The sequence below is a fragment of the Meles meles genome, chromosome 13 (assembly GCF_922984935.1).
Source record: "Meles meles chromosome 13, mMelMel3.1 paternal haplotype, whole genome shotgun sequence".
NCBI classification, from domain to species: Eukaryota; Metazoa; Chordata; class Mammalia; order Carnivora; family Mustelidae; genus Meles; species Meles meles.
The window spans coordinates 39,520,820-39,548,184 of record NC_060078.1 but is presented as its reverse complement, the minus strand read 5'-3'; the positions used below and the strand labels follow the sequence as shown (position 1 = coordinate 39,548,184).

Genomic DNA, 27,365 nt, shown 5'->3' with positions numbered 1-27,365 from the left:
CATATGTCTGATAAAGGGTCAGAATCCAGAATATATGTCAAAACTCTACTTTTCACATATTAGGTTGGCAGAAAATAAAAGTAAAATAACTAGCTCAGTGTGCCAAGAGGATAAAGAAGAGCCACTTTCAAATGGGAGTGTAAATGAGTCTAGCTTTCCAGCTGACAATCTGGCAAAATTGATTGCAATTAAAGATAAAAAACTAGAATTTTCTTTTCAAAATAAATAAAAACTACAGTACATTTTTGGGATAATTGAGGGTGTTTGAAAATGAAGTGTACATAAGGCAAGAATTTTATCAACTTTTAAAAAATTAACTTTTTTTTTTTTTGAGAGAGAGGGAGAGAGAGAGAGAGAGCAAGCACGAGCAGAGGAGGGGGAGAGGGAGAGGAAGAGAGGGAATACAGCAAAGTCTGAGTGATTTGAGTTTTCATCATCCTCACCGACATTCAGTGTTGCAGTATTTTCTTTTAAGGACTTATTTATTTCTTGGAGAGAAAGCATGAGAGAGGAGGAGGGAGGGCAGAGGGAGAGAGAGAATCCCAAGCAGACTCCCTGCTGAGCGTGGAGCCTGATGCAGAGCTTGATCCCACAACCCTGAGATCACCACCAGAACCAAAATCAAGAGTCAGACGTTCCATCAACTGAGCCACACAGGCGCCCCCACTGTCACTATTTTTTAACTCCGGCTATCCTGACAGATGTGTAGTGATGCATCATTGTGATTTAAATTTGCATTTCTGTAATGGTTAATGGGGTTGAACATATTTTCATGTGCTTATTTGTCTTAAGTATATACTCTTCCATGAAATGTCTGTTCATGTCTTTTATCCCCCAAATGCCAATATCTTTTGATTTAGCAATCCATAAACAGATCAGCAGAGACCTCCTAAGATCTGTGCACAAGGGGCGCCTGGGTGGCTCAGTGGGTTAAAGCCTCTGCCTTCAGCTCAGGCCGTGATCCCGGGGTTCTGGGATCGAGCCCCACATCCGGCTCACTGCTCAGCAGGGAGCCTGCTTCCTCCTCTCTCTCTCTGCCTGCCTCTCTGCCTGCTTGTGATCTCTGTCTGTCAAATAAATAAATAAAATCTAAAAAAAAAAAAAAAAAAAGATCTGTGCACAAGAAGTGCACTGTAACAACTTTTCAGTAACAAAATAACAGCAAACAAAAAGCCAAGCTTGGCAACAGTGCAACAAAACAGTAGTAAGATGGATTACATTTTCATGGCCCAGGGATGTGACCAAACACTGGGGCCAAAGAATGACAAAAGGCAAAAGTATGGAATCTCTTAAAGTAGACAAAAATTATGACTTCCCTCACACAGGCTGTGATGTCCAAGAGATAACCGCTCTCAGGTAGAGGACAAGCTTCCCAGATTTCACCTTTCTCCTGGGATGCTGCAGGTACCACCAGTCCCCCTACAAAGCTCTCTTGGCTTCTTTGTGTGGGTTTTTGGATCCTTTGGCTTCTTCCAGCTACTCTGGAAAGTGTGGCTGAATGCCTTCCCACCAGGTGCCAATTAGAAGGACCTCAGCACCTGCCCAGAGTGCTTCACTCAAAGACTAAATGGGTCAAGGCCACTGAGAGTTTCCCAGATTGGCCCTTTGTGATAATGTCAGACTCCATTTTTTGGTGTCTGCCTGCTGACAGCTTGTAGACGTCAACTCTCCTCCTCCCCGCATCTGGGCAAGCTGATAAACTCAGGTGTTCTCAACTTTGGCACAGCGAGAGTTTCAAGCCAGGCAAGTCTCTCCCCAAGGATGGGCACTCCTACCTGGGTCCACCCCGACAGAAATACAAACCCTAAGCCAGTGTCCTTTCCTTGCAACCTCAAGTTATTTTCAAGCCTAGCTTGGGAAGCTCGTCCTTTTCTTCCCCAAATGCATCATCGTGGAACCATTTAATACCCTCTTGATGTGTGGCCACAACACCCTCCCTTTGAGCTTTACTGTCTTTGGAGCTGCTTTAAAATACCTGTTGTCAGTGACACAGATACACTCTAGGACATGTATAAACACTCTAGGCCTGACTGGAAGGTTTACCTAAAACTGAGACATCAACATGTGAAATGGATGTGTTTCCACTGTCTAATCTCAAAAAATTTGAAATCCTTTTGAGTTTATTTTATCCTATCAGTAGTTCAAATGCTTACATGATTAAGGGTTATCAAGGCCACCAGAAGAGAACTTCAGCTGGAGAGTCCGTTCCTGCAAGACACCTCCTTCCACAATAAGCGTCATGAAAATCCACCTTTTGATAACTTAAGAAGATTTGGAACCAGGATGTATTTGAGCAGATATTTCATGCTGAAAAGCCTGGGAATTTATTCCTTGGGGAGTTTTGACACAGTTGCCAGTCTGGCCAGAATACTCTGGGGAGGGACTCTATTGAGGCATTCCTGGAATCATATTGGAAGTACCTGGCAGAGATTCTTGCTTCAAGGCATCCTTCTCAAGGGGTTTTGTGTTCTCTTGTATGAGTGTGGTCTTCTTTGTGGAACTAGCTACAGATGTCAGTGGCTAAACAAAACAAAAAGCAAAAGAGTCATTAGCAGAGACTAAAACACATTCAGTATGTCAAGAACACAACACTGCCATTTTCATGCCCAAGACTAATAACGAAATCGTAACACATCAGCTCTAGCAAAGCATAAGGCAAATCAGATAGGAACAAGATAATTCACCAATAATTTTACTGCCTGCCAGAACAAAACTCAACACCACTTAAAGGAAAACTACATAATCTGAACTCCCTACAAAGTATCATCTACAATGTTCAGCACGTTAGTAATAATTCCTAGACCTGTGAACCATATTCTAGAAAAAAAGGATAAAATAGAGAACCCAAAATGACAAAGATCATGGAATTGGTGGACAAGGACTTAAACCAGCCATGACAAATATTTTCAAATATTTAAGAGAAAAAATGGGCACAATGAGTGAAAAGTTAGGGTAGATAAGCAGAGAAAATGAAAATTATAGAAAGGAACCAGATAGAAATTCTAAAATTGAACAGTGCAATATTCAAAATGAAAAAAATCACTGAATCCCTGAGTGGGATACTGGGCATTGTAGAAGAGGTCAGTCAAACCTGAAGTCAGATCAAAATAAATGATCTAAACTGAAACAGAGAAAAAAGACGGAAAAAATATATTCAGTCTCAATGAGCTATAAGAAGATATCCCGCAGCCTAGCAGCTATGTGATTGTAGTCGTTGGTGAGAGAGGAATCTTTGGAGCTTACGCTCTCCCAGCCACTTCTACCTCCATCTTTGTGCCCTGTCCAGTGGAGACCGTGCACAATGGATACCGTGTCCAGTGGGTCCTGCGGGGCACTGCAGAGAGGTCTGTGGAGCATTTGCCCATGTGATCGGCAAGACCCTTCTAACTATAGGCAATAAGTCTATGTGTTGACTCCATAAGAATGTGTTTGTAAAATATTCGTATGGCTACAGCTTTATAAACAAAGGGATTGTTTTCAAACTTAGAATCATGGCTTACTTACTCAAAACTGCCTCAACTTAATAAAGAGAAACCAACACAAGGCAACTTTTGCTAAGTTTCTTTGAGGTCTGACTCACACACTGCCTCCTCTGAACATCTCTTCCTGAGTGCTATAATTGGATATGATATCTACCACACACAGTGCTGTTTCTACTCCTCTTTCTGACACAGCCCCTGGACCAGTGGTATTCAATCAGGGGTACTCAAAGGCTTTCTAAGCCAAATGCAAGCAATGATGGTTTTAAGATATGAAGGGAAATTTTGCAAAGCTTTGAGTATGGGCATAAAAACCCATCTGCAGGCCTGCTGAAATCTTATGCAACCCATCCTGGGCCTACATGTGAGACCAGGTTTAATAACACTAGTGACTCAAAATTTGAAAATGACCAGGAGCAAGGAAAAGTTTGTAATTTGCCTTGAGCCAAGGAAAAATGAGAACTTAGAATCTCATCTTATTTGAGGGACCTTCACTTCTTTATCTTCTACCTAGTTCTTTCCATCTTTTACTATAAGAGTAGTTCTCCTTAGCCAGGCAAGTTTGTTTTAAGATCCCTGTTGGGCTTCTCTGTTTCCTTCTAAAAAAAAAAAAAAAAAGGATCAATTTCCATAATCACAATTTGTGCATGAGTACTTTCTTAAAAGTGAAAACTTGCTTCTAGTCCAGGTATTCTGCTGGCTTTTATTCCCATCTTCCCTGACAATGGCCTTTGTCTCACACTTGGCAAGGGAACAGCATACCTTTTACTCATCTAAATCTTGCAAAGGAATATTGCTAGTAAAATATCTTGGGTGCAACTCATTTGGACAATTCCAAACATTAATGCAATCAAAGTTTTCTTCAATAAAGGCATCATGAAACCAGGGTGGAGTTTTGGAAGTCTTTCCCTGCCTTATATATATTGGTATTTCTGTTAACAGGGAAGCATGGTGTTCAGAAAGGATGACAAGGGCCGCAAGGGGATGACAACTTCCTTGTCATGCCCTCCGCTCTACCATCTCTTAGCACCTGTTCAAATGAACTATTCCTGAGTGAGTCCACTTTGTCACTTTAGACTAGTGAAAAAACAGTAGTTTGAAACCACCTTTCTTTTGACCTCTTCTCCCAATAAAACATCGACTTAAACAATAAATATGAATGAATTATAAGGAGAGCCAAGCATATTAGTGTGAGTATACATAAACAGTTTTGTGTCTCTTCATCAAAGGTGGCTTTGGAAACTAGCAAAAGCCAGTGGATTGTATGAAACTGCATGGAAGATTTTAATGCACAGGGTACAGTGATAGTTGGAAAGATGTCAGATATCTAAGCCCCGTGAGTCGATTCCCTGTCTCGATATCGTGCACTTTGGAGAAAGCACAAAATCGGCACAAGCTGCTTTTCAGAAGATGGTAGCAAAAGACGTGGAAGATTAAAGATACCCTTGTCAGGTTCATGAACACACAGCTGTTTCCGACTACGAGAAGGTAATAATTTATGCCAGTATTACAGCATTGCAGAGAAGGCATCGGTGCCTTGATACATAAATAAATAGCACACAGTAACTAAAACACTTAATAGTAGATAATAAATAAAATAATATACCTGACTTATATACTGATAACTGTATTTGGTTTCTGAAATACTGAATAAGTTTTGAAAGGGTTCAAAGGAAATATATTAGTTCCAAGTGACTTAACAAGATTTTTAAAGAAACCCAATTTTTTCAAACCAGTAACAGCTAAGGTATTTCCTGGAATCTAAAATGGAATTGCCTTTCAACACTTCCTTTTTTCATTGGCTAGGATTGTCGAAAAGACCAGTTTACATATAACTCTAAGAAGATGGAGACAAGTGAGCTCCGGGAGCCTCAGTGCACTGGGCACTGTGGCCTTGCTGGCCCGTGGATTTCCTGGGATCCAGCTCTGGGGTGTGCTCCTGTCCACTGCTGGGTTCCTTCCTCCCTACCTTGTCACACTTTTCACACTTCTGCTGAATCTGACACTCTTCTTGGTTCAGAATTTCTGTCATTGCGGTTTCTTTCAGGTTATTACCCTGTTCTTCCTTCAACTGGATCTCCCGTTGGCTCTCCTGGGGTGAGAGGAGAGCGGAGTCAGGTCAGCCCCTGGGAAACCTATACTAACAGGCTTGTCCTCACTGGGACAGACCACAGGCCCAGGGCTGTGAGGACCTCCCAAGTTTGCTCCTGTGAGCAGCTTTTGCCTGCTAGTAGGTCCAAACCCACCAATCCCACAACTCCTCTGAGCTGGACTCCCACCTCAGCCCCAGACTCCTCATGTTTCAGGAATATCTAGGCCTAAGGGATCTCGCAAGTCAATAAACCAAGAAGCTTTCTGGGCTAGCTCTGGAATCCCACTTTGGATTTCAAATTGCCATGAGAAAGCTGGAAAGCCCTCCCCAAGACAACTCTGGGCACACACACACCTCTTCTTTTGCTTTAAGGGCTTTCCTGTAATGATAAAGCCAGTGACCCAGGTACTCTATGGGGTCACTGGGCTGAACCTTCGCCACCTCTGCCAGTGCCTGGCTCAGGCAGTTTCCGAAGCACCTCTTCAGGTAGTCAGTTTCCATCCTTGCAGGCCTGAGAAACAGCATAGTGGAGTCACATTACTTTATAAATCAAATCTGGTCTTTAAGATAGACACACTCTAGTAAATTCAGATCCGTTTCAGGATAAATGCGAGCTCCTTCTGGATGCCACCCTTCCCAAAAGAAACGATAAATACATACTTGCCAATTGCTCTTACATTCAAATGGACTTTTTTTTAAAAAGCTCTCCAGCTGTCTTGGGTCAGATAACAGGTCCTGGGGGTCATGAGGCCCAAGAGGAGCTTGACAGAGTGGTGGTTAAGGGTGGCTAAGGTCTCCACTTACCCAAAAATCTCTACCCTGGAGTAGGGAGGAAATAACTGCGCAACCAGGAGGTCCCCAGGGGGGGATCTAAGGACCCAGCAAGCTGTGCTATTGTGAGGTTGGAAACAACACTCCTCTGTGACATGGATAAGTGAGGCTTATTTATTTCAGAAGGGACCATGGAAAAGTCCTGGGGAGGAGAGGGAGGGAGAATGGCAGGCACCGTAGCTACCCATGGTCACAGGTTCTGCCAGGGTGTAACACACTATTCTACTCTAGAGAGCAAGCAAGAAACTAGTGGAAGTTGAGCTGATGCCCCAGTATTTACTATTAATCCAATTTCAGGAGCTGGAGATAGTGTAGCCTGAGTCACACGATAGGTTAGGCGTGGCCATGTAGAGCTGCAGTCTGAACACAGACTCTGGGAAGAGACAGACTGAGTTCCCGTCCTGGTACTGCCGCTTGTTAGCTGTGTGATCTTCAACAAGTCACCCGGTCTCCCTGAGCCTTGGTTTTCTCATCTGTAGAAAAAAATAATAAAGGTATGGGCTTCATAATTGCGGGGGTGAGAAGAGATAACAAACAGAGGTAAAGCACTTAGCCTGGCACACAGTACATAAAATATATATATTTTGGATTTTTACTTATTTGAGAGAAAGAGACAGTGAGAGAGAGCATGAAAAAAGGCGGGGGAGGGTGGGAGAGGGAGAAGCAGGCTCTCCACTGAGCAGAGAGCCCAATGCGGGCCTTGATCCCAGAACTCTGGGATCATGACCTGAGCCGAAGACAGACTATTAACTGACCAAGCCAGCCAGGTGCTCTGGTACATGTTAAATAAATATTAGCTATTATGCTGGAAGACTGTGACATACAATGGACTAACATCTATTTCTGGTCACCTCCATATTTCTGAAGTTTACATACTTTAAGTCCAAGAGCTAATAATAAAATGAATAATAAAGTCTTAGTTCTAGTATTAACATTTTCTGGAGATGTTTTTCAGCTTAAGGAAGGAAAGATACATAGATACTCATAGAAAAAAAAAATACATATATTTCCTAGCTCTTTCCATTAGAAAAGCCTAGAGGCAAAAACAGTTAAGTAGCAATGAATGAACACAGTGATTATAGGGAACTTGCTTTGAAATAGCCTTTACCATTTAAGAGCAATCAGGGCTCCTTGGAGAAATGGTGAATTCCAAGTTTGGGGCAGGAGAGGTCCAAGAAGCCTGGAACATTTTCTCGTCTCACAAAGTAAAAAAATGCTAGAAAGTAAGCGATTAAGGACACAGGAACCAGCAGACTGGGCTGCTACTGGCCCAATCTGGGGCAATTAGACCACTGAAATAAATACTGACTCTAACACATTATAATTAATTAGGTAAAATAAAAAATCCATGAATCAATGTAAGAACAGATTAGTAAGTGAGTGAATGGGAGAGAAGCCAAGTTCTAAAGGTAGAATGTCAACCAATAAACATGGGAAGAATAATGGAGTTTTTAAAAAATCAACATTTTAAACCATCATAGTATAACTGCATCAAGCCAGAATCCTCAGTGAGGACTAAAACTGAATGAATATTTGATAAAAAATAGGATACCCGTATAGTCTCAAGGTTTCTCTCCACAAATTATGTATTAATTCCAAAAGGAAATAGAAGAACTTTACAGTGCTGAGGCCTGCCTGATACAACCTTCAGCAAGTGATCTAAGGAAACATCACTAACAAAGGGACAAAGTGACATCATGCGTCTCCTGATGGGATGCACTTCTTAGGGGGATGAAATATATTTCTGTGGATTCCTTGCCCAAAATGCAAAACTTGAATCTAATTGAGGAAATATGAACAAAGCCAAATTGAGAGACAGTCTGCAACTGGTCTGCACTGTTAAAAATGTCAAGATCGTGAAAGACAAAAAAAGAGGAGGAACCATTCCAGATCAAAGGAGCTGAAACAGGCCTAACGAATGCACGGAACGCATGATTCTGGATTGAGTCTGAAACAGAAAAAAGAATTTTATGAAGTGTTGTTGAGGAAACTGAATGTGAATTGTACATTACATAATAGAAGTGTATTAAGGTTACGGAGCCTGGTGTCTAAGTCTGTTAAGCATCTGACTCTTGATTTTGGCTCAAGTCATGATCTCAGGGTTGTGAGATCAAGGCCCACGTCAGGCTCTGTGCTGAGTGTAAAGTCTGCTGAAGATTCTCTCTCTCTTTTCCTCTGCCCCTCCCCCTGCTTGCCCTCATGTTCTTTCCCGTAGTTCACCCTCCGCCCCACAAAAAGTGTATCAAGGTTAAATATCCTGGTTTGACTCACTGAAATATGAGTAAGAAAATGCAATTTTTCTTTGGAAATACATGGTGTCGTAGGGCTAAGTAATGGCTTCCCAAAGTGTCTAAGTCCTAATAACTGGAACCTATGAAATCTGTTACCTTGTCTGGCAAAAGGCACTTTGCAGGTGTGATAAAGGATTTTGATTTGGGAAGATGATACTGGCTTATCCCTGGAGGTACACTGTAATCTCAAGAGTTTTTATAACTGGAACACAGTAAAGTCAGACAGGGAACAAGGAGATGTGATGGTGTAAGTTGAGAGAGAAAAGGTGATGTCATTCAGGGCCTTGAGCCAAAGACTGTGGGTAGCCTGTGCAGCTGGAAAAGGCAAGGACATAGATTCTCCCCTAGAGCCTGCAGAAGGAACCAGCCTTGCTGACACCTTAGTTTTAGCCCTGCAAAACTCATTTTGGATTCTGGCTTCAAAAAACTGCAAGAGAGTATGTGTTTAAAGCCACTAAGTTTGGGGAGTGCATGGGTGGCGCAGTTGATTAAACGTTTGCCTTCAGCTCAGGTCACGATCTCAGGATCCGGGATTGAGTCCCCTTCCACTCCAAGTGTGGTCTGTGATCTGCAGCGTTCATCACCCAGAGGCTTGACAAAATGCAGATTCTCGGGTCCCACCCCCAAACCTACTTACTCAGATTTTGCATTTTAACAAAAATACCCAGGTGATTCAGTTACAGATCTACTTTGCTTTTATCGCTGGAGAACCGCCCTTCCCAGAGGGCGGAATTCCCAACTCTGCATTCCGGAAAAGCTCTCCACTTCCCAACCCTCGAAAGTCTGCTTCTCTGTTGAGGTGTGGCAAACCCTTTCTGGAGAAAGCATCTGCTCGAAATTGCACGTTTCAACAATGGTCTCAATAAAACAGGGGACCTGACTGTTACTAAAACTTAATGCAAAGACAGTAGAGCCAGAATAACAGAGCCGCAGTGTCAGGCCGGGAGAGGGAGGAGAACAAAGGGATGCCCTTTACAGCCCTCTCTCCACAAACACCCCGCACACTTACCAAGGGGGAGGGGCCTCTTTTTCCCAGAGCTCCCCACAGAGTCAACTTATACGGCCCCTCCTTGTTCACCGACTTCCAACTCAGCAGGCAGGGCAAAAAGCATAGAGCTGGTCTTTGTTCACACTATATTCCCAGTGCTAGGCACACAGTAGGTGCTCAGGAAATATTTTTTTGACTTAACCCAGTGAAGGCTGGAGGCCGGTCCATCTGTCAGCGCCCACTCTGGTATCTACTGCCTCCACAACGCTTAGGGAGGCTTCTCCTGCCCAGCACTGCCCAACATAAATGGAAACGGAACGTGGGAAATGCTAGCAGCGTGCTGTACACAAAACACTTGGGTCAGGGAAGATGGCAGTGGCTCTGGCCTGGCGGAGGTTGGACGGCTTCCCGGAGGTGCGGGCGCCCGAGCTAGCTCTGAAAGGAACCAAGCCGGGGTCACCAGAATCTCAAAGGTGCGAAGCCGTGCAAATACAGGGCCATCAAACTCCGGGGACGGGGACTGTCTCCTCTGCCCGGAGGCTGGGGGATTTCCCACCCTAGGGGGGCAGGTACCCCCCTGCGGCTGCTCCCGGCGAGCCCGCCACCCCTCTCTCCCTCCCAGCGCCCCCGGCTCGACTACTCTTCTCGGCCTCCCCTCCTCCCAGCCTCCAGGCTCTAAGTCTCTGCTCGCCCACCCTGGCGGTCCCTCCTGTGTGGGGCGCCCCCGCCACACCCCGCGAGCGCCGTCTGTCCGCGACTCTCGCGCCCCTCCTCTCCGCCGCGCGCTCGCTCCCCAGCCCGTCGTCCCACTCCCGAGCCTCCCGCTCCCCGCCGCGCGTTCTCCCGGCGCCCCATCCCACGCTCACCGCTCAGCGCGCCCCAGCCGCTGTGCAGTGCGCAGTCCCGGGTTCCGAGGCACGCACGCTCGTTGCCTAGCGACGGGACGCGACGGGCGGGGCGAGGGTACGCGCACGCGTCGGGTACGCGCACCGAGAGCGCAGGCGTCTTTCGCCCAGACAGAGACCTGGAGCTTGGCGGGGATCCCGCGGGAACCGTGGTTTGAGCCGTTGGGCCTTGCGAGTGGTGCGGGGCTCAGACGACGCCCCGGCTTCTTTGGGCGGAAAGAGGTTTGTGTAGCGCCTGGGAGTGCCGCCTCCTCCTCCATCCCTTCTCCTCGGCTGGCCTCGCCACGCTGGGTGGAGAGGACCGGGAAGGCGGGAGACCCTTCCGCAGACCCAGGATAGGAAAACGAACCCAAGAGCCCCGAATCGAGGGTTGCCAGATACACACGGGACACCGGTTCATTATACATTTCAGATAAACAACGAATGATTTTGTATCATACTACACTGTACTAACACGTTATTCCTTATTTCTCTGAAATTCATGTTGACCTGTGCATCCCCCTATTTTTATGTGCTACATCTGGCAACTCTACCCGAATCCCCTCCTTTCCCACTAGGCTGGCCGGATTTCTCCTAGGCATGGGCAAAGGACCTCTTTCTGTTTCTTGTGACAACGTCTCCAGGCTCGCGGCAGCTGTTTCCCTGGGAAAGGGCTTTCTTATCTTGAGCCGAGATGCCTGTTGGTGTATATGAAAAATAACATTCTTTCAACAACCTGTGGGATGGGTATTATCGCCATTTCATGGACAGGAAACATGAGAAGCTAAGTAACCAGTTTACCTGGGTTCTGTTAATCTAGGCCCATAGATCCGAGACCCACACTCGATGGGATCTACTCTTAGGCTAGAGGTTTCTCCCTTGAGGACACGGTCCTTTTCCCGTGTATTATTTTTCTGAACAGCAGCGGGAATCTGTTCCCTGTTTTACCTTTTCAAAAGACATTGAGATGTCACTGTAGTTATTTTGTCTTTAGAATATGTCCCATTGCAGAAGCACAGTGAAGATACTGTGTCTCAAACTGGTTTGTAATACTATAATCCTTCTCTCTGTATGGTTAAGACATACTTAACCAGCTTGAAATGCCGGCTTGAAAAGGAATTCGGTTCATTCATGCCAGTTTATAGAGTTTTTATGACTACATTTATGTACACACATACACATGCCTTCCCCCACTGCTGTTAATACAAAAGGTGGCATACTATATATAATTTCTACACCTTGCTTTTTTCCCCTCACCTCACACTATGTCCTAGAGATCACTCCCTATTTTAGAGATCTTCCTAATGTCTTTTATATACTATATATGCAAGTAATCCATTGCATTATTGTATCTCAACAGTCCCTTAAGGATGAGTTTTTGGATGGGGTTCCAGTTTGACTATTCTAAGTAATGGTGCAACGTAACTACGTGCATATACCATCACTCCATGTTTTATCAAGTTAAGATCTGAGAAGGGAGATCTATGGTTCAAAGAGTAAATACCTATGTAATTCCATAGATATGTCAGATTCCTCTCTGTGGGGGCTATACCGTTTATACATGCACCACCATCAAATGGGAGAGACACTACTGGGCTTTATGAACCTCAGGAGGTTGTTGTTTCTGAAATTTTATGCAGAATGTTCAGTGCATTTGTCCAGGGACAGGACTAGACTTGCTGGCATTCTACTCTCTCATATTCAGCTAATGCCTGACCTATAGTAGGTACTCAGCATATATTTGTTGAATAATGAATAGCAACTAGATTCCATAAGGATAATTTGAGGGTGATCAGTTTTTTCAAAGCACCTGAAGTACAGTAGTTTCTACATTTCCCTTCCTTCCTTAACATCTGGTCTAAGATTATTTCTGTCCATCTTAATAACTGGATAGACAGGAACATTACTGGGAGAGTGGAGAAACTCATTCACTTGCCTCCATGGGGAGCCAGCATGCCCACCCTGTGACTGAAACACACTCCTTGAGGAGCTGAAGGAGCTTGTCTTGGGAGGACAGATGGGTGTGTACACAGATGATTCTCAGGTTGCATGACAGGTGCTGTGTGAGTTGCTTGGAGAAGGAGGATCTCCTTTGCATGGCCTGGGAAGGCTCAGGGAATGAGAGATGACCTACATCTTGCAGGTGATGAGATATATTTTCTAAGCTGGGAGATAGTGAGGAAGCATTATGTTCAAAAGCCTTAGAAGTGGAAGTGGGCAAGGTATGACCAGCAGAATGGTAGAATATTAAGTGGGGTTAGAGCCCAGGATATGTTGGAGGCAGAAGAGATGTCTGGAGTTGACCTGAGAAGAAATTGGGGCCAAAGTGTGAGGAGCATCATATGCTATTCTTTGATGGCTGAATTTTTTTTTTTTTTTTTTAATTTTATTCTCTGGCCTTGGAGATTCATGGCCTTTTGTGTTTTTTTTGTTTGTTTTTTTTTTGAGAGTCAAGCCACTGACCTTCGTGGCTTGGGAGGAACATCTGTGTAATTAAGATAATGACTCTGGAATCAAGAGTTGAGTATAATCCCATGTTCACCATGTTGACTTATATGCTCTTTGTGCATGGGCTTCCTCATCTGCACAGCGGGGGTAATGACACTGATTTATCACCCACATTGTGAGGATGGAGTGAGACATGCATTGCTTGGCAAGTAGCCATCTCACAGGAATGATGGTATTCCTTTTTATGACTCTCATTATTTTATTGTTGCTGTTGTTTGGTTTCTATATCATTTATTTCTGCTTTAATCTTTATTATTTCCTTCCCTTTGCTGGTTGGCGGTTTTGTTTGCTCTTCTTTTCTGACTCTTGGCCTTGAGAGCCTATCAGGATTTTGAAAGTGCATCTTTGTGGTAGCTGTTGTGAAGTCTGTGGATTCTCTTTGGAAACTGCCAGAAGCTTCATGGAGCCAGCTTGCTTGTGTCATCCCTGATGGGAGGTGCCCATAAGAGGATGTAATGCTTTGTTGGCCTCACTAGAGTCTACTTTTATTGTCCTTATTGAACATTCCCTGCATTAATGCAAAAATATTTACCTTTTAGAAGTCAGAGGTGAGAAATGGAGTCAAGGTATCTTCAAAAGTGCCTTGGGACATGTCTAACTCAAGGTCTTGCAGAAGTGGCAAGAATTCGCCCAGTGGATCCAATAGAATATTTAGGATTGTGGATTTACAAATATAAGGAAAACATGACCATGGAACAATTGGTAAGTAGGGATCTTCTTTTAGAAAATTAGAAGAGTAAGATAGTTGTTTCCATTTGTCTCCTTTTAGAAAAAATTTAGTGTTATTTCTATTATGAAAATAGTATGTTTATTATGAAAAACTTGGGCAGTATGAATAAAACACTCCATAGATTACCTCCTTGTAGATTTTTAAGTATTTTCTTATCTTTTTTTCCTATGGATTGCCTATATATTTGTAGACTTTTTCTGTACATAATTGTGATCATACCCAAGGTTTAATTTTAATTTTATGCTCTTTGTTCAAATAAAACACACATTTCCCCAAATTATTACACATTTTCTAAATGGGGTGGAGTAAAATTTGCTTCCCCTTTCCCTCTTGTTGATGGTTAACATGCTTTCAAGATTGTTTCTACAGGGGCGCCTGGGTGGCTCAGTGGGTTAAGCCACTGCCTTCGGCTCAGGTCATGATCTCAGGGTCCTGGGATCGAGTCCCGCGTCGGGCTCTCTGCTCAGCAGGGAGCCTGCCTCCCTCTCTCTCTCTCTCTCTCTCTCTCTCTCTGCCTGCCTCTCTATCTACTTGTGATCTCTCTCTGTCAAATAAATAAATAAAATCTTTAAAAAAAAAAAAAAGATTGTTTCTACAAATTGTTCTAGCTCTAATTAGTCATGTGACATTGTTTTTAAACACTGCTAGAGACAGAAGGAAATGGCCGACCTGGAGCATGAGAGAGAACTAGCTGTGATAGAGCAGGAGATGATGGAGAGGCTCAAAGCAGAGGAGCTCCTGTTCCAGCAGGTGAGACAAGACAAGCGTGGGAGTTCAGGGGTGACTGGAGTTAGCGGTGTCAGCCTCAGTGTGGTGCAACCCAAGTGTTGAAAAACCCCCCATCTCTAATGAGTTAGGAATGGCTCTCTTATATCTTCATGTTTCTGTATTTCTGTATCTGTGTCATCTTTGCTGGAGAAACAGCAGCAGTGGGGTGGGAGGAAGACCCAGGAAGTGTGCTCTTGTGGAGGCCAAGGGGAGAGACCCAAGGGGTCAACCATGCCTACTGCTGGTTGAGTGAGAGCAAGAGGGCAAAGTGCTCATTCAAGACCACTGGTGACCTTGGAGGGAGCAGTATGCATGAGGTTGGGTGCAACAGTGGAGATGGTGAGTGCAGGTAATACTTTCTAGGAGATTTTCAGGGAAGGAGATTGGTTTTTTTTTTGTTTTGTTTGTTTTGTTTTGTTTTTAAGGAGCAGAGAGGAGAGGATGGTTGATGTTAAGGGATAGGGAGAGGGGTGCCTGGGTGACTCAGTGGGTTAAGCCTCTGCCTTTGGCTCAGGTCATGATCTCAGGGTCCTGGAATTGAGCCCCACATCGGGCTCTCTGCTCAGCAGGGACCCTGCCTCCCCCTTTCTCTCTGCCTGCCTCTCTGCCTACTTCTGATCTCTGCCTGTCAAATAAATAAATAAAATCTTTTAAAAAGGTGGGGGGGATAGGGAGAGGATGGTCTAGGTACATGTGGATGTATAGGTTTTGTGGCGCAAGGTTTAAAACAGTTTCTGTATGACTCTTTCTTCTTTTTGAAGTAGGGACCATGATCATCTTCCAAGAATGAAGTGAAGTGGCAGGTGTGGGGAGAGTGGGGAGGATTTGAAATGGTAGTGTTGAAGAATGGTAGAGTTGACCGGGAAACTTAGCCTTACTTGGTAGCATTGAATAACCTGTCAGAGTTAGAGACCAGGCATTTATAATGTTGCCATTTGGTTTGGTTTTAAGATTCTGTGATTTTCTCCACTTGGGCCTAGAAATTTGAGTGATGATGTGGAAGGGGCAGAACCTTTGATTGAAGTAGGTTTGGGATAGCAGGATTGGGGAGCTGAAAATGTTGATAAGAGAATGGTTTCAGGAATAAGTCATGGATTATAAACTAGATAGGGAAAGTTCCAGAGTGGCTTTTGGACTAATTATATTTGTGGAGAGCTTCTGAACTAAATTTGTTATCTCCATCATTCTACCATTTAGTACTTAACCCCAGAGTCTCAACTCAAGTCTATACAGTTGTAAAAGGGAAAGAAGCCTGTTATTTGGGTGTGTGGATAAAAAGGAAAATATAGACATGACAAATAGCTTCTCTGCCTAACCTCTTATCCCTGACACTGAGGTAGAACATTCTAGGTACCCAAGATAGATATGGCTGTTGAAAACTTTACTGCTCCTGAATCTTCATTTTTCAGTCACTTGGTTTATTCTTATGGGGGGTTTGCAGAATGTTGAGTTGGGTGTCAGACAATCATCCAAATGGGCGAGCATCTGCCACAAAATTGCCCCACTTTGAGTGAGAATCTGCCCTTCATCTTACATTTTCTACAGCTAGTCTCTCAGAATGAGAACTTCTCAGCAGTTCTCCTTCTCTAGGATAATTCCATCACAAACGTGGGGCTACTTGACTTTCCTTGGCTCATCTACTTCATCTTACTTAGATAAAATTGGTCAATAGTAGAAATCAAGCACTTCTTTCCCTGTATCCTGTATCAGTAAGAAGGGCTCCCCTGTGCACTGAACCTTGAGCATTGGGTCCAGAGTGGAGGATGCAACAACATTCTGCAGAGATTTTATGACCCATGAAAGAAACAGTGTGGTGGCCAGAAATAGATGAGAGAAGGAAAAAGGGGCCTGTGGAGAGAAGGTCCACTGATGAAGAGCTTAAGAGAGAGTGAGCCAGAGATGCTAAGGGACAGGAGCTCTGAGTCCACCACTGAGTCAAGTGAGCTGAGGCTTCAGGACTCTGGTCCCCACCCTGTTGTTCTCAGTCGGTGCCACTGACTTAAAATGCCCTGAAAGTTTAGGACACTCTCCAGTAAACCCAGGGCTCTGTGAACAGGGAAGTACTTTGACTGATATTTTCTACCTACAAACTTACTGAGGAAGTAAAAGCTTTTTGGTTTGTTTGATTTGTTGGAATATATTCCTAATGGTTTTACTCCTGTGTGAAGAAAGGGATTGAGCTTTGAAGTTTTCCAGAAAATGTTGAGAAACTGGTTCTCTTGACCAGTGTGGTTGGTACTTCACAAATGCATTTTACACTGCTGTTCTTAGATTAGTCATTTTACTTCCTGCACCAATATCTGAAAGTGGATCAAAATGCCATGTTCCTGCCCTTCAGCGACCTGGCCCATCACTTTTATCCCAGTGTGGATAATTCAAGGTTACCAGGAAATTCCCTTTAACAACCCTCTGTAAATAAATAGTAATGACTGTTTATTATCTCTTTATTTATAAAAATGTATTATTTTTTAAGAATGCATTTGAAAGACATAAGGGTACATGGAGGTGTTATGGTATATTATGTAAATTCAGCGAGAGAGAACAAATTTCCATTCCAAAAGTTATATCGACAAAATAATTTTTTTTAAAAAAAAATAGTAATTAAGTACAATTTTCCTTTTGGAATATAGGCTTACTGCTTAAGAGAATTAAATTATTTTCTTAGAGATAACATTTCTTTTAGTTGGAGTTCAAAGTTAGTGTTCCCTATCATCAAAATTGATTAAAAACATTTATCTGTTAATGTTGATCTTTAATGAGATTTTAGTATTTCCTCTTTGAAAATAGCTGAGAGATTGGTCCTGCCAAATGCTGATATCGGTCCGTGTGGATATAATTTTGACCATATTTATCTCTTGGAATGCATCTGTAGAATTCTATTAGATTTTATCTTGTTTTGCCTTTTGGCATGTCATTACCTCCTAGATTAGTCAGTTCCAGTTGAAAGTTGGTAAAAGCTTCTCAGTTACACAGTTACCTGGATTTGAAGATAGGGAAATTTCATTCACATTGAAGTCAAGGCCACAAAATACTTTGGGCCTATAGTCTGAACTCGGGAAATACACCTGCTGCCAATTTTGTGTGGAAACTGGGGGAGAGGAGCATCTAGATTCTTGTTTAAGGTTTTGAACACATGGGAAGTGTATAAAGCAGCTTGACATTGCCATTCAAACATTAGTTGTTGAAATGGCTTCTCCGAAGTGTTAAGTTTTACATGTAAGAGCTGTTTTGCCTTGTAAGTTTAGTTTGAATTGATTTAAAAACATTATTAAGCCTGCAGTAAAGCTTATGTGCAAAGCCATTTCAGGTTTGATAATAGAGATTGAGAATGAGTCTTCTCATTCCAAAAAATTTCAGTCTTGGTCCTGAGCCCCACAATGCACAGTAACCCGTCACCATGTGCAGCCATATGCACTGCTGTGTGCTGGGGCGAGCTGAGATATATTCATTTTCTCTTTTTGACAAAAATCTGCAAAACTGATGATGGTTGCATTCATAAGAGAGAATGAAGGACGCTCTTGGCACTGCTGGCTCAGTGGCACATGAGAGATTCAAGCATTTTCCGCAGAGTGTCTGCTGTTGAATAATACAATGAGTATTCTTGGGCTTTCAACACTGCATTTTCACAAGCTCTGTAAATTTATCCAACTAAGCCTCTTTCTGTTCCACATACGTTTTTATCATCATTGGTTGTAACACATCTTAGCAGATTTCACTGCTGATTGTACTGAATTCACGTTTCTCAACTTCTTTGGAAATATTTCTTGGGACGCCTGGGTGGTTCAGTCGGGTTAAGTGTCTGACTCTTGATTTCAGCTCAGGTCATGATCTCAGGGCTGTGGGATGTAGCCTCGGGCTGGACTCCATGCTGAGCGTGGAGCCAGCTTAAGATTCTCTCTTTCCCTCTCTCCCCAACCACCGTGTGCTCACGCACTCCACTCCCTCCCTAGAAAGAAAGAAAGAACAAGGGGGTGGGGGGAAGAAAGGAAGGAAGAAAGACAGGCAGGAAGGAAGGAAGGGAAAGAAAGAAAAAGAAAGAAAGGAAGAAAGAAAGAAGGAAAGAAAATACCTCTTGACTATTCATAGAGGCTGATCTTTCACTCCCTTCAAATTCAGCATTGATACCAGTAAATGACAACAGCTGAGCAGTGTTGGGAATATTTGCCTACCTATCAAGAGCCAAGGAAAATCGCTCAAAATAATTCGCCTCGTTTTTACTTGACTGTTGATGTTGTTCCTGGTGTCATCAATTCTTTGGGCAACTGTTTTCTGCAAAAAGCTAATAATCTTAATTTAAGTTTATTATTATTTTTTTGAACACTGAAGTCCAACACGTTTTAATTAAATCGTCATTGGGATATGAACTTTTTTGTTTGGCTAACAAATGAACCACTTGGAAACTTGCTTTCATTGCAGCCTCATTTTTATTTTTAATTTTTGTGAAGAAATTTTACTGTGATGAAATAATCCTGTTTAAAATAGTCTACTATTTCTGGGTGCCTGGGTGGCTCAGTGGGTTAAAACCTCTGCCTTCAGCTCAGGTCATGATCCCAGGGTCCTGGGATTGAGTCCCTCATTGGGCTCTCTGCTCAGCAGGGAGCCTGCTTCTCTGTCTCTCTCTGCCTGCCTCTCTGCCTACTTGTGATCTCTGTCTGTCAAATAAATAAATAAATAAATAAATCTTAAAAAAAAAAAATAGTCTACTATTTCTGACCTTTGTTTTCACGTGAGTTGAGAATACTGTGATGATAAGTGTTTAGTCTGATAACATTGCTATTGCATTCTTTTAGTAAAGTATACTTCATAATAAACACCATACTTTGATATTTAATTTGGTGTTAATATACTGTCTACTGTATCTTAAAGGGGCAACATTCAAAGTCTACTTCTTTTCTTGTTATGATGTGGTGGGTACACATCGATTTAAAAAATGTCACGGTGTAGGGATACCGTGACACTCCAAGAACTGTTGAGATAAAACAGAGTCACTGGTTGGTAGCACGCTGAGCACCAGTGCAAAGTGATGAGAGCACTGCCGATGGTCCCTGTTGCCACCACTCAACTGTGCTATTGTGCAAAAATAGTCACAGACAATAAGTAAGCAAACGAACATGATGGTGTTTCAATAAAACTTTATTTATAGGCACCGAGATTTAAATTTTTTTGTAATTCCCATGTATCAGGAATGTATGTAATGTAAATGTAAAACCTTTCCTAGCTCAGGGGCTGTACAAATACAGGACTGAGTCAGATTTGGCCCACAGAATTTAGTTTGCTGACCCTTATTCTAGTGTGGCATGTATGTTGAGTTGGGACGAATACATTTTTGATTATCTATAGTTTTAGATAATATACTTAAGATTTTCTCATCCACTCTTCTGCAACTAAGGTTTGGCTCTTTGAATACCCATCTATGCTTGAAAGGATTTTATCTAAAAGAAGTACTGCAATCTCATTTGTTGCTTCAAGAAGAAAATAACTTGATTTTGTACAAATTGTGCTTTTCTACAAATTAGCAATTAAGGAAGTTTCCTCTTTTATGTTAGACTTCAGGAAATATTTGTAAAAGCTAAAGTATTAAGTGGCTGTGATCATTTATTCTTGTAAGCTTCTGAAATTTAGGTGGGTATAAACTTAATTATCCTGGGACTTTTCAGAGTGATTAGAGTTAATTCCTTGCAATTGATCTGACGCTAATATGACTTATTTATTTCTGAATATTCAGCAACAGCTGGCATTCCAGCTGGAGTTGGAAATGCAAGAAAAAGAGAGACAAAGAATAGAAGAGCTACAGAGAGCTCAAGAAGAATTAGAGAAGGTAATCTGAAGTTTTATTTTTAAAAAAGTATGTTTTATTAAAAAAAAAGGTCTGTTTTATTTAAAACCTCATAGAATCCTCAAACTGTTTTTTGCAACTGTCATATATGGGATTCAGAGATGTACCACACATTAGCTGTGCAACTGAAACAAGTCTTACAACCTTTTCAATCTCAGTTTGCCTTTTTGAAAAATAGGGGTAAAAGTCTAATTTTACTAGCAGTATCTCACTGGTTTGTTATAAGGGTCAGCTACCGATTGTTTGTGGGAAACTGCTTTGTGAGCCGCAGATTTCTCTCATGGTGATGGAAGTAACTTTCTAGCCCAGGCACAGGTGTTCTTGACCGTGGTAGCTGATGTTCAAGTTCTTTGTAATATTGAGGGCATTTGGCTTAACCAACTGAGCCACCCAGGCGCCTCCAGCCAGTCTCTCTCATGCAAATATGACTCCTCTATTTATTCCATAATTAAAGTTAAAAACAGAAGTAGGTCTTGTAGAATATGTGTACCCCAGCTTAGATGAGAGCATAATTATTTAAAGCACTTTTTTAAAAGTTGGAAGTCTGAATTGAATTTAAAAAAGTGATATTCTTTAAAAGATAAATTCAAAGACCTATACATAGTTTAAAAAAACACATCGTTAACAAAAACACAGATGCTGAGCTTATCTTAGTCTGAGTGCTGTAGGGTGCAAAGATTCACACCATGCACATGTGCCCATAAATACATGGAGATATAGACCCCCTTTGTCTTCAGTGAAGACTCAGTGATACAAAATGATGGAAGAAAAGTTTCTGTTTTATCACTTGTCTCATTGGCTAATAATTTGGCTTTAGGTTTAACCTTTCAGATCATTTCATTTTTTAAAAAGTCATGTTTAATTATAAATAAAACATGGTTTTCTATTAGTAGCCAGTGTTAAATGAGACTGCAGGCTACAGTTTTGTACTAAATGTATTCAGATCACCCTTTTATTACTCATGACCTATTTGCTATTAAATTGATCATATCATTATTTAAAAATAAAATTTCTTGGGGTGCCTGGGTGGCTCAGTAGGTTGAGCCTCTGCCTTCGGCTCAGGTCTTGATCCTGGGGTCCTGGGATCGAGTCCCGTGTTGGGCTTTCTGCTCGGTGGGGAGCCTGCTTCCCCCTCTCTCTCTGCCTGCCTCCCTATCTACTTGTGACCTCTCTCTCTCTGTCAAATAAATAAAATTTTAAAAAATCTTTAAACAAATTTCTTAAAAATTAAACATGGAATCAAAATGGAAAGTATGTTCAAATATTTTTCTTCATTTTTGTATATTATAGAAGATGAGAATGAATACAGAAAATATAGCTAAGAGTGAAGATAGTTCACATTCAGAGGTGAGAAGGAAAAGTTATTCTGTGTTAAGTGAAATGAATGAGTGTCCTGGAAAGCAAAGCTTAACGTTGATGCATGAGTAACTAAACCTTTTAATAAGGAAAGTGTAAAAATTGATAGTCTAAGTATGTGTTCTAGTAACAAACAATTCACAAGTATGATAAGCTTTAAAGCAAAATCTCAAAGTGGATAGAAATGGGACATTCAATTTCTGTTTGTATTTTTAAAAACAAAAATGTCATAAGATATTTATTGACCATATGTTTAGTTACAATGATAGATCTTAAATTTCTGAATGTGGTTTTTAATTAAGTTTTAGCATTTATTTCTAGAATTCTCTCTCTAGTAACAGGTATTGGTTCATTCCATTAACATTAAAGTTTGATGTTGTAATTCAGACGTTACTGAAATCAAAAGAAAATGAGTGTCTTAATTTTGAACTCATTTAAACTTAAAAATGAATTTTAACGATTGTAGGATGTAACATCAGACACAAGCAAAACACTAGCTGAAATTAGTGATCGATATGGGGCACCTAACCTGAGCAGAGTGGAAGAACTTGATGAGCCAATGCTATCTGATGTAAGTATCTTTAAGAAAGTGTGTTGTGGAGGCGCCTGGGTGACTCAGTGGGTTAAGCCTCTGCCTTCAGCTCTGGTCATGATCCCAGGGTCCTGGGCTCTCTACTCTCTACTCTGCAGGGAGCCTGCTTCCTCCTCTCTCTCTCTCTGCCTGACTCTCTGCCTACTTATGATCTTTCTGTCAAATAAATAAATTAATTAAATCTTAAAAAAAAAGAAAGTGTGTTGTGAAAAACAGGGGTTTCGTTTTTGTTTTGTTTTTGTTTGTTTGTTTTTTGACTTTGGGAAAGCCTAGTGCATAGGAGACCAGGGTTTGTTGGCAAATGGGCCCTTAATGTCAGAGAAAGACAATCAGTTCCCTGGGTGTTGACCATCTGTTCTTGCTGGGCTTTCTGCTCTTTCGTGAATGTGTGCTGCTGGCCACAAGGGTCAGGGTGGGCACAGGTCTGGCTCCTTGCAAATGTGTCAGCACTGATGGGAAAGTAGCTGGAACCTAGTGTTGAGGTCATAGTGTGCCCTTGTGCAGAGGGCAGCGTGTATATTTTGGGCTCAGGCTTTGAAAATCTCAGAATCTCTTCAAAATATATATTTAAAATCCTTTGGTGAAATACATAATCTTTAAGTTAAATTTGGGGGCCAACTAGTTGATTCTCAATGGCAAACACTAGAACCAGATACAAATGCTAATGAAAAATGCATGCTTTTCTACTATAGGCTTGTGTAATAAACATACAGTGTTTTCTACGTACCAGGCACTGTGCCTGTTACTGTTACTGTTGTGCGTAGTTATTGAAACACATAGTTATTGATCTTGTCTGGGGGGAAACAGACAATTGGACAAGCAGTTAATAGTCTTTGCTTGAGTGATCAAGTGATTTATTGGCCAGAGCATAGATTTTGAGAGTGAACAGGTGAGCTGTTAATAACTAAGCCAGATCCGCTGGTGTAGACCAGGACTGTCAGAGGGTAGAGGGTATATTTAGTGACCTAACCATGTACGCTGACAAAGTGGGGCAGCCAGCCCAGTGGAGGAGCTCTATCCAGGAAGGTTTCCTGAAGGAAGTTGATGACTGGTTGCTGAGAGTGGGAGGAGGAGAGCACAGCCTCTCCTCTGTGCTCTCACAGTCTGAGAGCACAGCCAGTATGAGATACCCCAGGGGAGAGTGAGGGGGTGTGAGGCAGGGAGGGAGGAGGGACCAGGCAGGGGAGGGAGGAGGAACAGGCTATGAAAGACTTGGTAATTTGTGCCCAGACCAGTATGTAGATTTGATCCTAAAGGCTGTAGAGGCTGATGCAATCACCAATCAGCATTTTAGAAAAGCCAGACGTGGCAGCACAGAGGGCAGGATGGAGAGAGAGACCAGTTAGGAGGCTAGTGCAATAACGCAGACTGGGAAGTCGTTGGAGGCCTGTTAGAAGGGGCACCTGAAAGCACTTGGTCCTAATGAGTCAGGAGAGACATTTTCATTAAATGTCTGTGTTTGGTATCATGCAGGCAGGCAGTGAATACCAATGAACAGAACAGATGGGGTTCCTCCCCTCTGGGGGCTGTGGGAAGGGGGGCAGGTGCTCCGAGAGGAGGGACCTGGCCTGGATGAGTCTTCCTGAGGAATGATGCTTGAGGAGGTAGCCTGAGCTGAGTGCAGCAGATGGAGACAGCAGGACGCTGTCAAGGAGCTGGCGTAGCCCAGCTAGAAGGCTGGGTTGCATGGAGCTGTGAGGTGTGACTCAAAGCCGGAGAGGTGGCTAAAGGTCACATCACACTGTGCTCTGTAGGACGAGTGCAACAAGAGTCACTGAAAGGCTCTCTGTAAGGTGGAGAGAGGTGGAGAGGTGATTTTAGAGGAGGGAGAGACGATTTGAGTGGGCAAGTGTGGAAAAGGGAGACCACTGAGGAGGTTTCATGATTGTCCAGATGCAGGATGACCAGGGCTTGGACCAGGGTGTAGACAGCAGAGATGGGGAGAACCAGATGGATTCAATGTTGGCTGGGAGGATGAGGGACAGAAGGAAGTCAAGGGGATGCCCAGATTTCTGCCGTGGGCAACTGGACTAGGAGCTTAACCATTTGTTGAGTTGAGGAATGTAAGAAGAGGAGGTAGGTTTCATGGAAACGATGGCTTCAGTTGTAGATGTGTTGAATGTCAGGTGACCCTGAGATAGGCAGATGTAAGTGGCTAAAGACCAGCTGATGTGGGATAGCTGTCCAGAGGACAGGAGAGAGCAGCAGGTGGGAGATAGGAACGCAGCACCTATAGGCTATGGGCTATGTGGGGCTAGGAGATGCAGGGAGTTAGTACCTAGGAGAGTGTGCAGACTGCAGAATGGGGCTCAGGCAAATGCATTAGAAATTCCGTCATTTAAGGGGTGGATTCAGGAAGAATAACAATAAGAAAGGGGAACAAGGGAAATAGAAGAAAGGATGGGTTAACAAATGCTTGAGAACATTTGCTTGGATCTTACTTGAAATAATTTGAAACTATCAAAACTTCATTTACACAGTCACAGCTCTAACTGTATTAAAGCCTATTTATGTTTTGTTTTACTTTTAGGTTGCATTAAACATTGACCAAGATTTGTAGGATCAACCAACCTAAGAGCAATAAATTTTTCTGCTTGTTTCGTTTCAAAACACGAGGTTCCCAACTGTATTTTTTCCTCTAAAGACAGCTTTATAGATGGGCTTCAAGGGTAGTGTTAAAAGGCTGTTCTGGATTCCCCAGTACAATTTGTGATTCCTAGGATTCCTCTGAGAGCAGGAGAGAGAGTTCGCCCAAGCTACTGAAAGGGGCAAATGAGAGATGAGCTGAAAAGAGCATGTGTGTCTGCGTGAAAACAAGATTGTTGAGGTGCAAGTTCTGGTCTGGGAGGAGTGAGAGGGCCTGCCACCAGTGCAGGGCTCGGGAGAGTCCAACTTGCTTTATATCCCACCTTCCCCCACCAAGTGGACGGCAAAGATTTCCCCAGTTTGCTAGGCAGTGATACTTGGTAAGACCATTAACCCATGCTTAGTAATGGGCTGGATAGGGAAAGATGCAAAGTGCTGAGGTACAGAGAAGCAGCCTCTCTTCTGGAGCAGCCAGTGGACTGTTGGTGCTGCTATTCGGGGGAAGCTTTTGCTGGACAAAGGCCATGCAGGGGCCTTCCTTGAGTGGGTGCTGGGTAATCCATGGTCCCTGGTGTCTCTCCTGGCCCCTCAGAAGTTTAAGGCCCAGCCTTAAACTTTAGGGAGAACTTTGCTTCCTTTGTAGAATTCTTCCAAGTCTAAATCTCTGTTATGAATCCTTTCTGTTCTTTAAGGAGTAGTATAGACATGGAAACATAAATGCCAGGAAGAGGCTTCTTAAAAATAAATAAATAAATAAATAAATAAGTAAGTAAATAAAAGTCTGCTTTTGGTCACCACATACCTTCCCTGAGTCAATGAGAATAGAGCAGCCTAGTTGCTTAAACCAGAAAAGAAAAAAATGGGGAGAGGAGGGATATTGTATTGGTTTCATTAAAAAGAAATGTTATCTTGCCATGTCAGTTCTGTACATTTTCAAGAAAGAAGTCCCAGGTGCCCTGGAGAGTCAGGCCATTAGGCACTGTGCGCCCCCAGCATGGATGACCCATATCAGTCCATCTAGGCAGGTGTGTCTAAGGGAGTAAGACAGTGCAATGTCCCCAGGCCTTAGACTATGATGAGGTCCTCATAGAGGGCAGGGAGTGGAAGGGCAGGCTCAGAGGGCCCTTGGGCTCAGCATAGCCCAGGCCAGTCTTGTACTGCGGCTTAACAGCAAGAATCTGTGAGTGTTGGCTGGTCACAGGTGAAATTGCTGTGATTCTGGGGTAGGGAGTAGTCTGGTTGGAAGCACTCCCAAGCCAGATCTGGGCACAAGAGAGAGGAGGTAGAAAGGGGTGAAAAGGAGATGAAACGTTTTTTCTTGACTTTTTTCTATGCCTGGTAATTTTTGGTTAGATGTGAATTCTGTCTTCTTGGGTGTAGGATATTCTGTTCCTATGAATATTTTTGGATGTTGTTAAGGTACTCAGAAATAGTTTGATCCATTCTGGTCTTGTTTAAGAAGTTTTATTGAGTGGCATCAGAAGAGAATGGAGTCTAGGGCCAGTTTTGCCTCACCAAGGCAACACTCTCTGGGTGTACTACCCAATGTTGAGTGAACTATGAGAATTTTCACTTCAGCTGTGGAAAGATGAGGTAGGATTGATAGCAAGAGAAATTATTCCCAGCTCTCTTCAAGCCATGGGTATGTCCCCTAATAGTTTCAGAGGTTTCTTTCCTTAGCTTATTGTTTCCTCATACCTATGCATTTGTTCTCAGCTGAAGACTTGGGGGGACCCTCCGGAGGTATCCCTGGACTCCTAGCCCCTCCTTATCCAAGGAGACCGCTGGGCTTCCTGTATGTTCTCCTTCCCTGTGATGTAACTTGTCAACACTCACAAGGCAGTGTCCCAGTGCAGTAGTAGGGAGCGCTCTGTTTCCCATTTCTCAGCGCTCACTGTCCTTTTCTGCACTACGTTCACTGTACTAAGAGCTGTTGTTTTGTCTGTTTTGTGTGGGTTTTTCATTGTTTCACATATGAGGGTAAGTCCCGCCCCTGTTGGTCCACCTTTGTCTGAAACCAAAGTTCAAATGCCACAGAATTTTTCTCATAAAAATAACTGTTCCTCTTGGCTTTCTCCACTTTCCTAATTTGGTGAAATGTAACATGATTACTTTCTGAGAAGAATTTGAGGGGTTCTGGAGGTATCTAATGACAGGCCCAATGGGAATCAAAGAATCAGCTTTACAAATGCTAAAACTACATCAGAGAATGCACTTCGGACACCAGGCCGAAACTCAGTACCCTGTTCCTTCTGGCTAGTTTGAAGAAAAGCAGCTGGAGAGCTATTGTTCTCTCTGTCATCTGGAGAGCCTGTCATTCTGCTTCTCATATGGGGGACAGGAACATGGTGGGGCTATAGCCAGTTCTGATCCCTGAGGCTTTCAGGAGCTAGAGCTCAGAGGCCAGGTTTACCCCCGACCCAT

General features: G+C 42.9%; 2 protein-coding genes across 2 annotated transcripts in view; one reads left to right on the top strand and one right to left on the bottom strand.

The window, feature by feature from the left end:
- Positions 1–1,104: 1,104 nt before the first annotated feature.
- Positions 1,105–27,365, bottom strand: part of DYDC2 (DPY30 domain containing 2) — a 32,632-nt gene continuing 6,371 nt past the window's right edge. Inside the window, 4 exon segments of the mRNA XM_046027121.1 lie at positions 1,105–2,520; positions 5,449–5,571; positions 5,926–6,082; positions 6,683–6,875. Coding sequence (XP_045883077.1) covers positions 2,263–2,520; positions 5,449–5,571; positions 5,926–6,072 — 528 coding nt within the window. The 5' untranslated portion in view covers positions 6,073–6,082; positions 6,683–6,875 and the 3' untranslated portion in view covers positions 1,105–2,262.
- Positions 10,748–24,915, top strand: DYDC1 (DPY30 domain containing 1). The gene is made up of 7 exons (XM_046027122.1): positions 10,748–10,808; positions 13,613–13,775; positions 14,452–14,553; positions 20,297–20,389; positions 21,698–21,754; positions 22,230–22,334; positions 24,886–24,915. Exons 2-7 carry the CDS (start codon positions 13,629–13,631, stop codon positions 24,913–24,915), a joined length of 534 nt encoding a protein of 177 aa, XP_045883078.1. The 5' UTR covers positions 10,748–10,808; positions 13,613–13,628.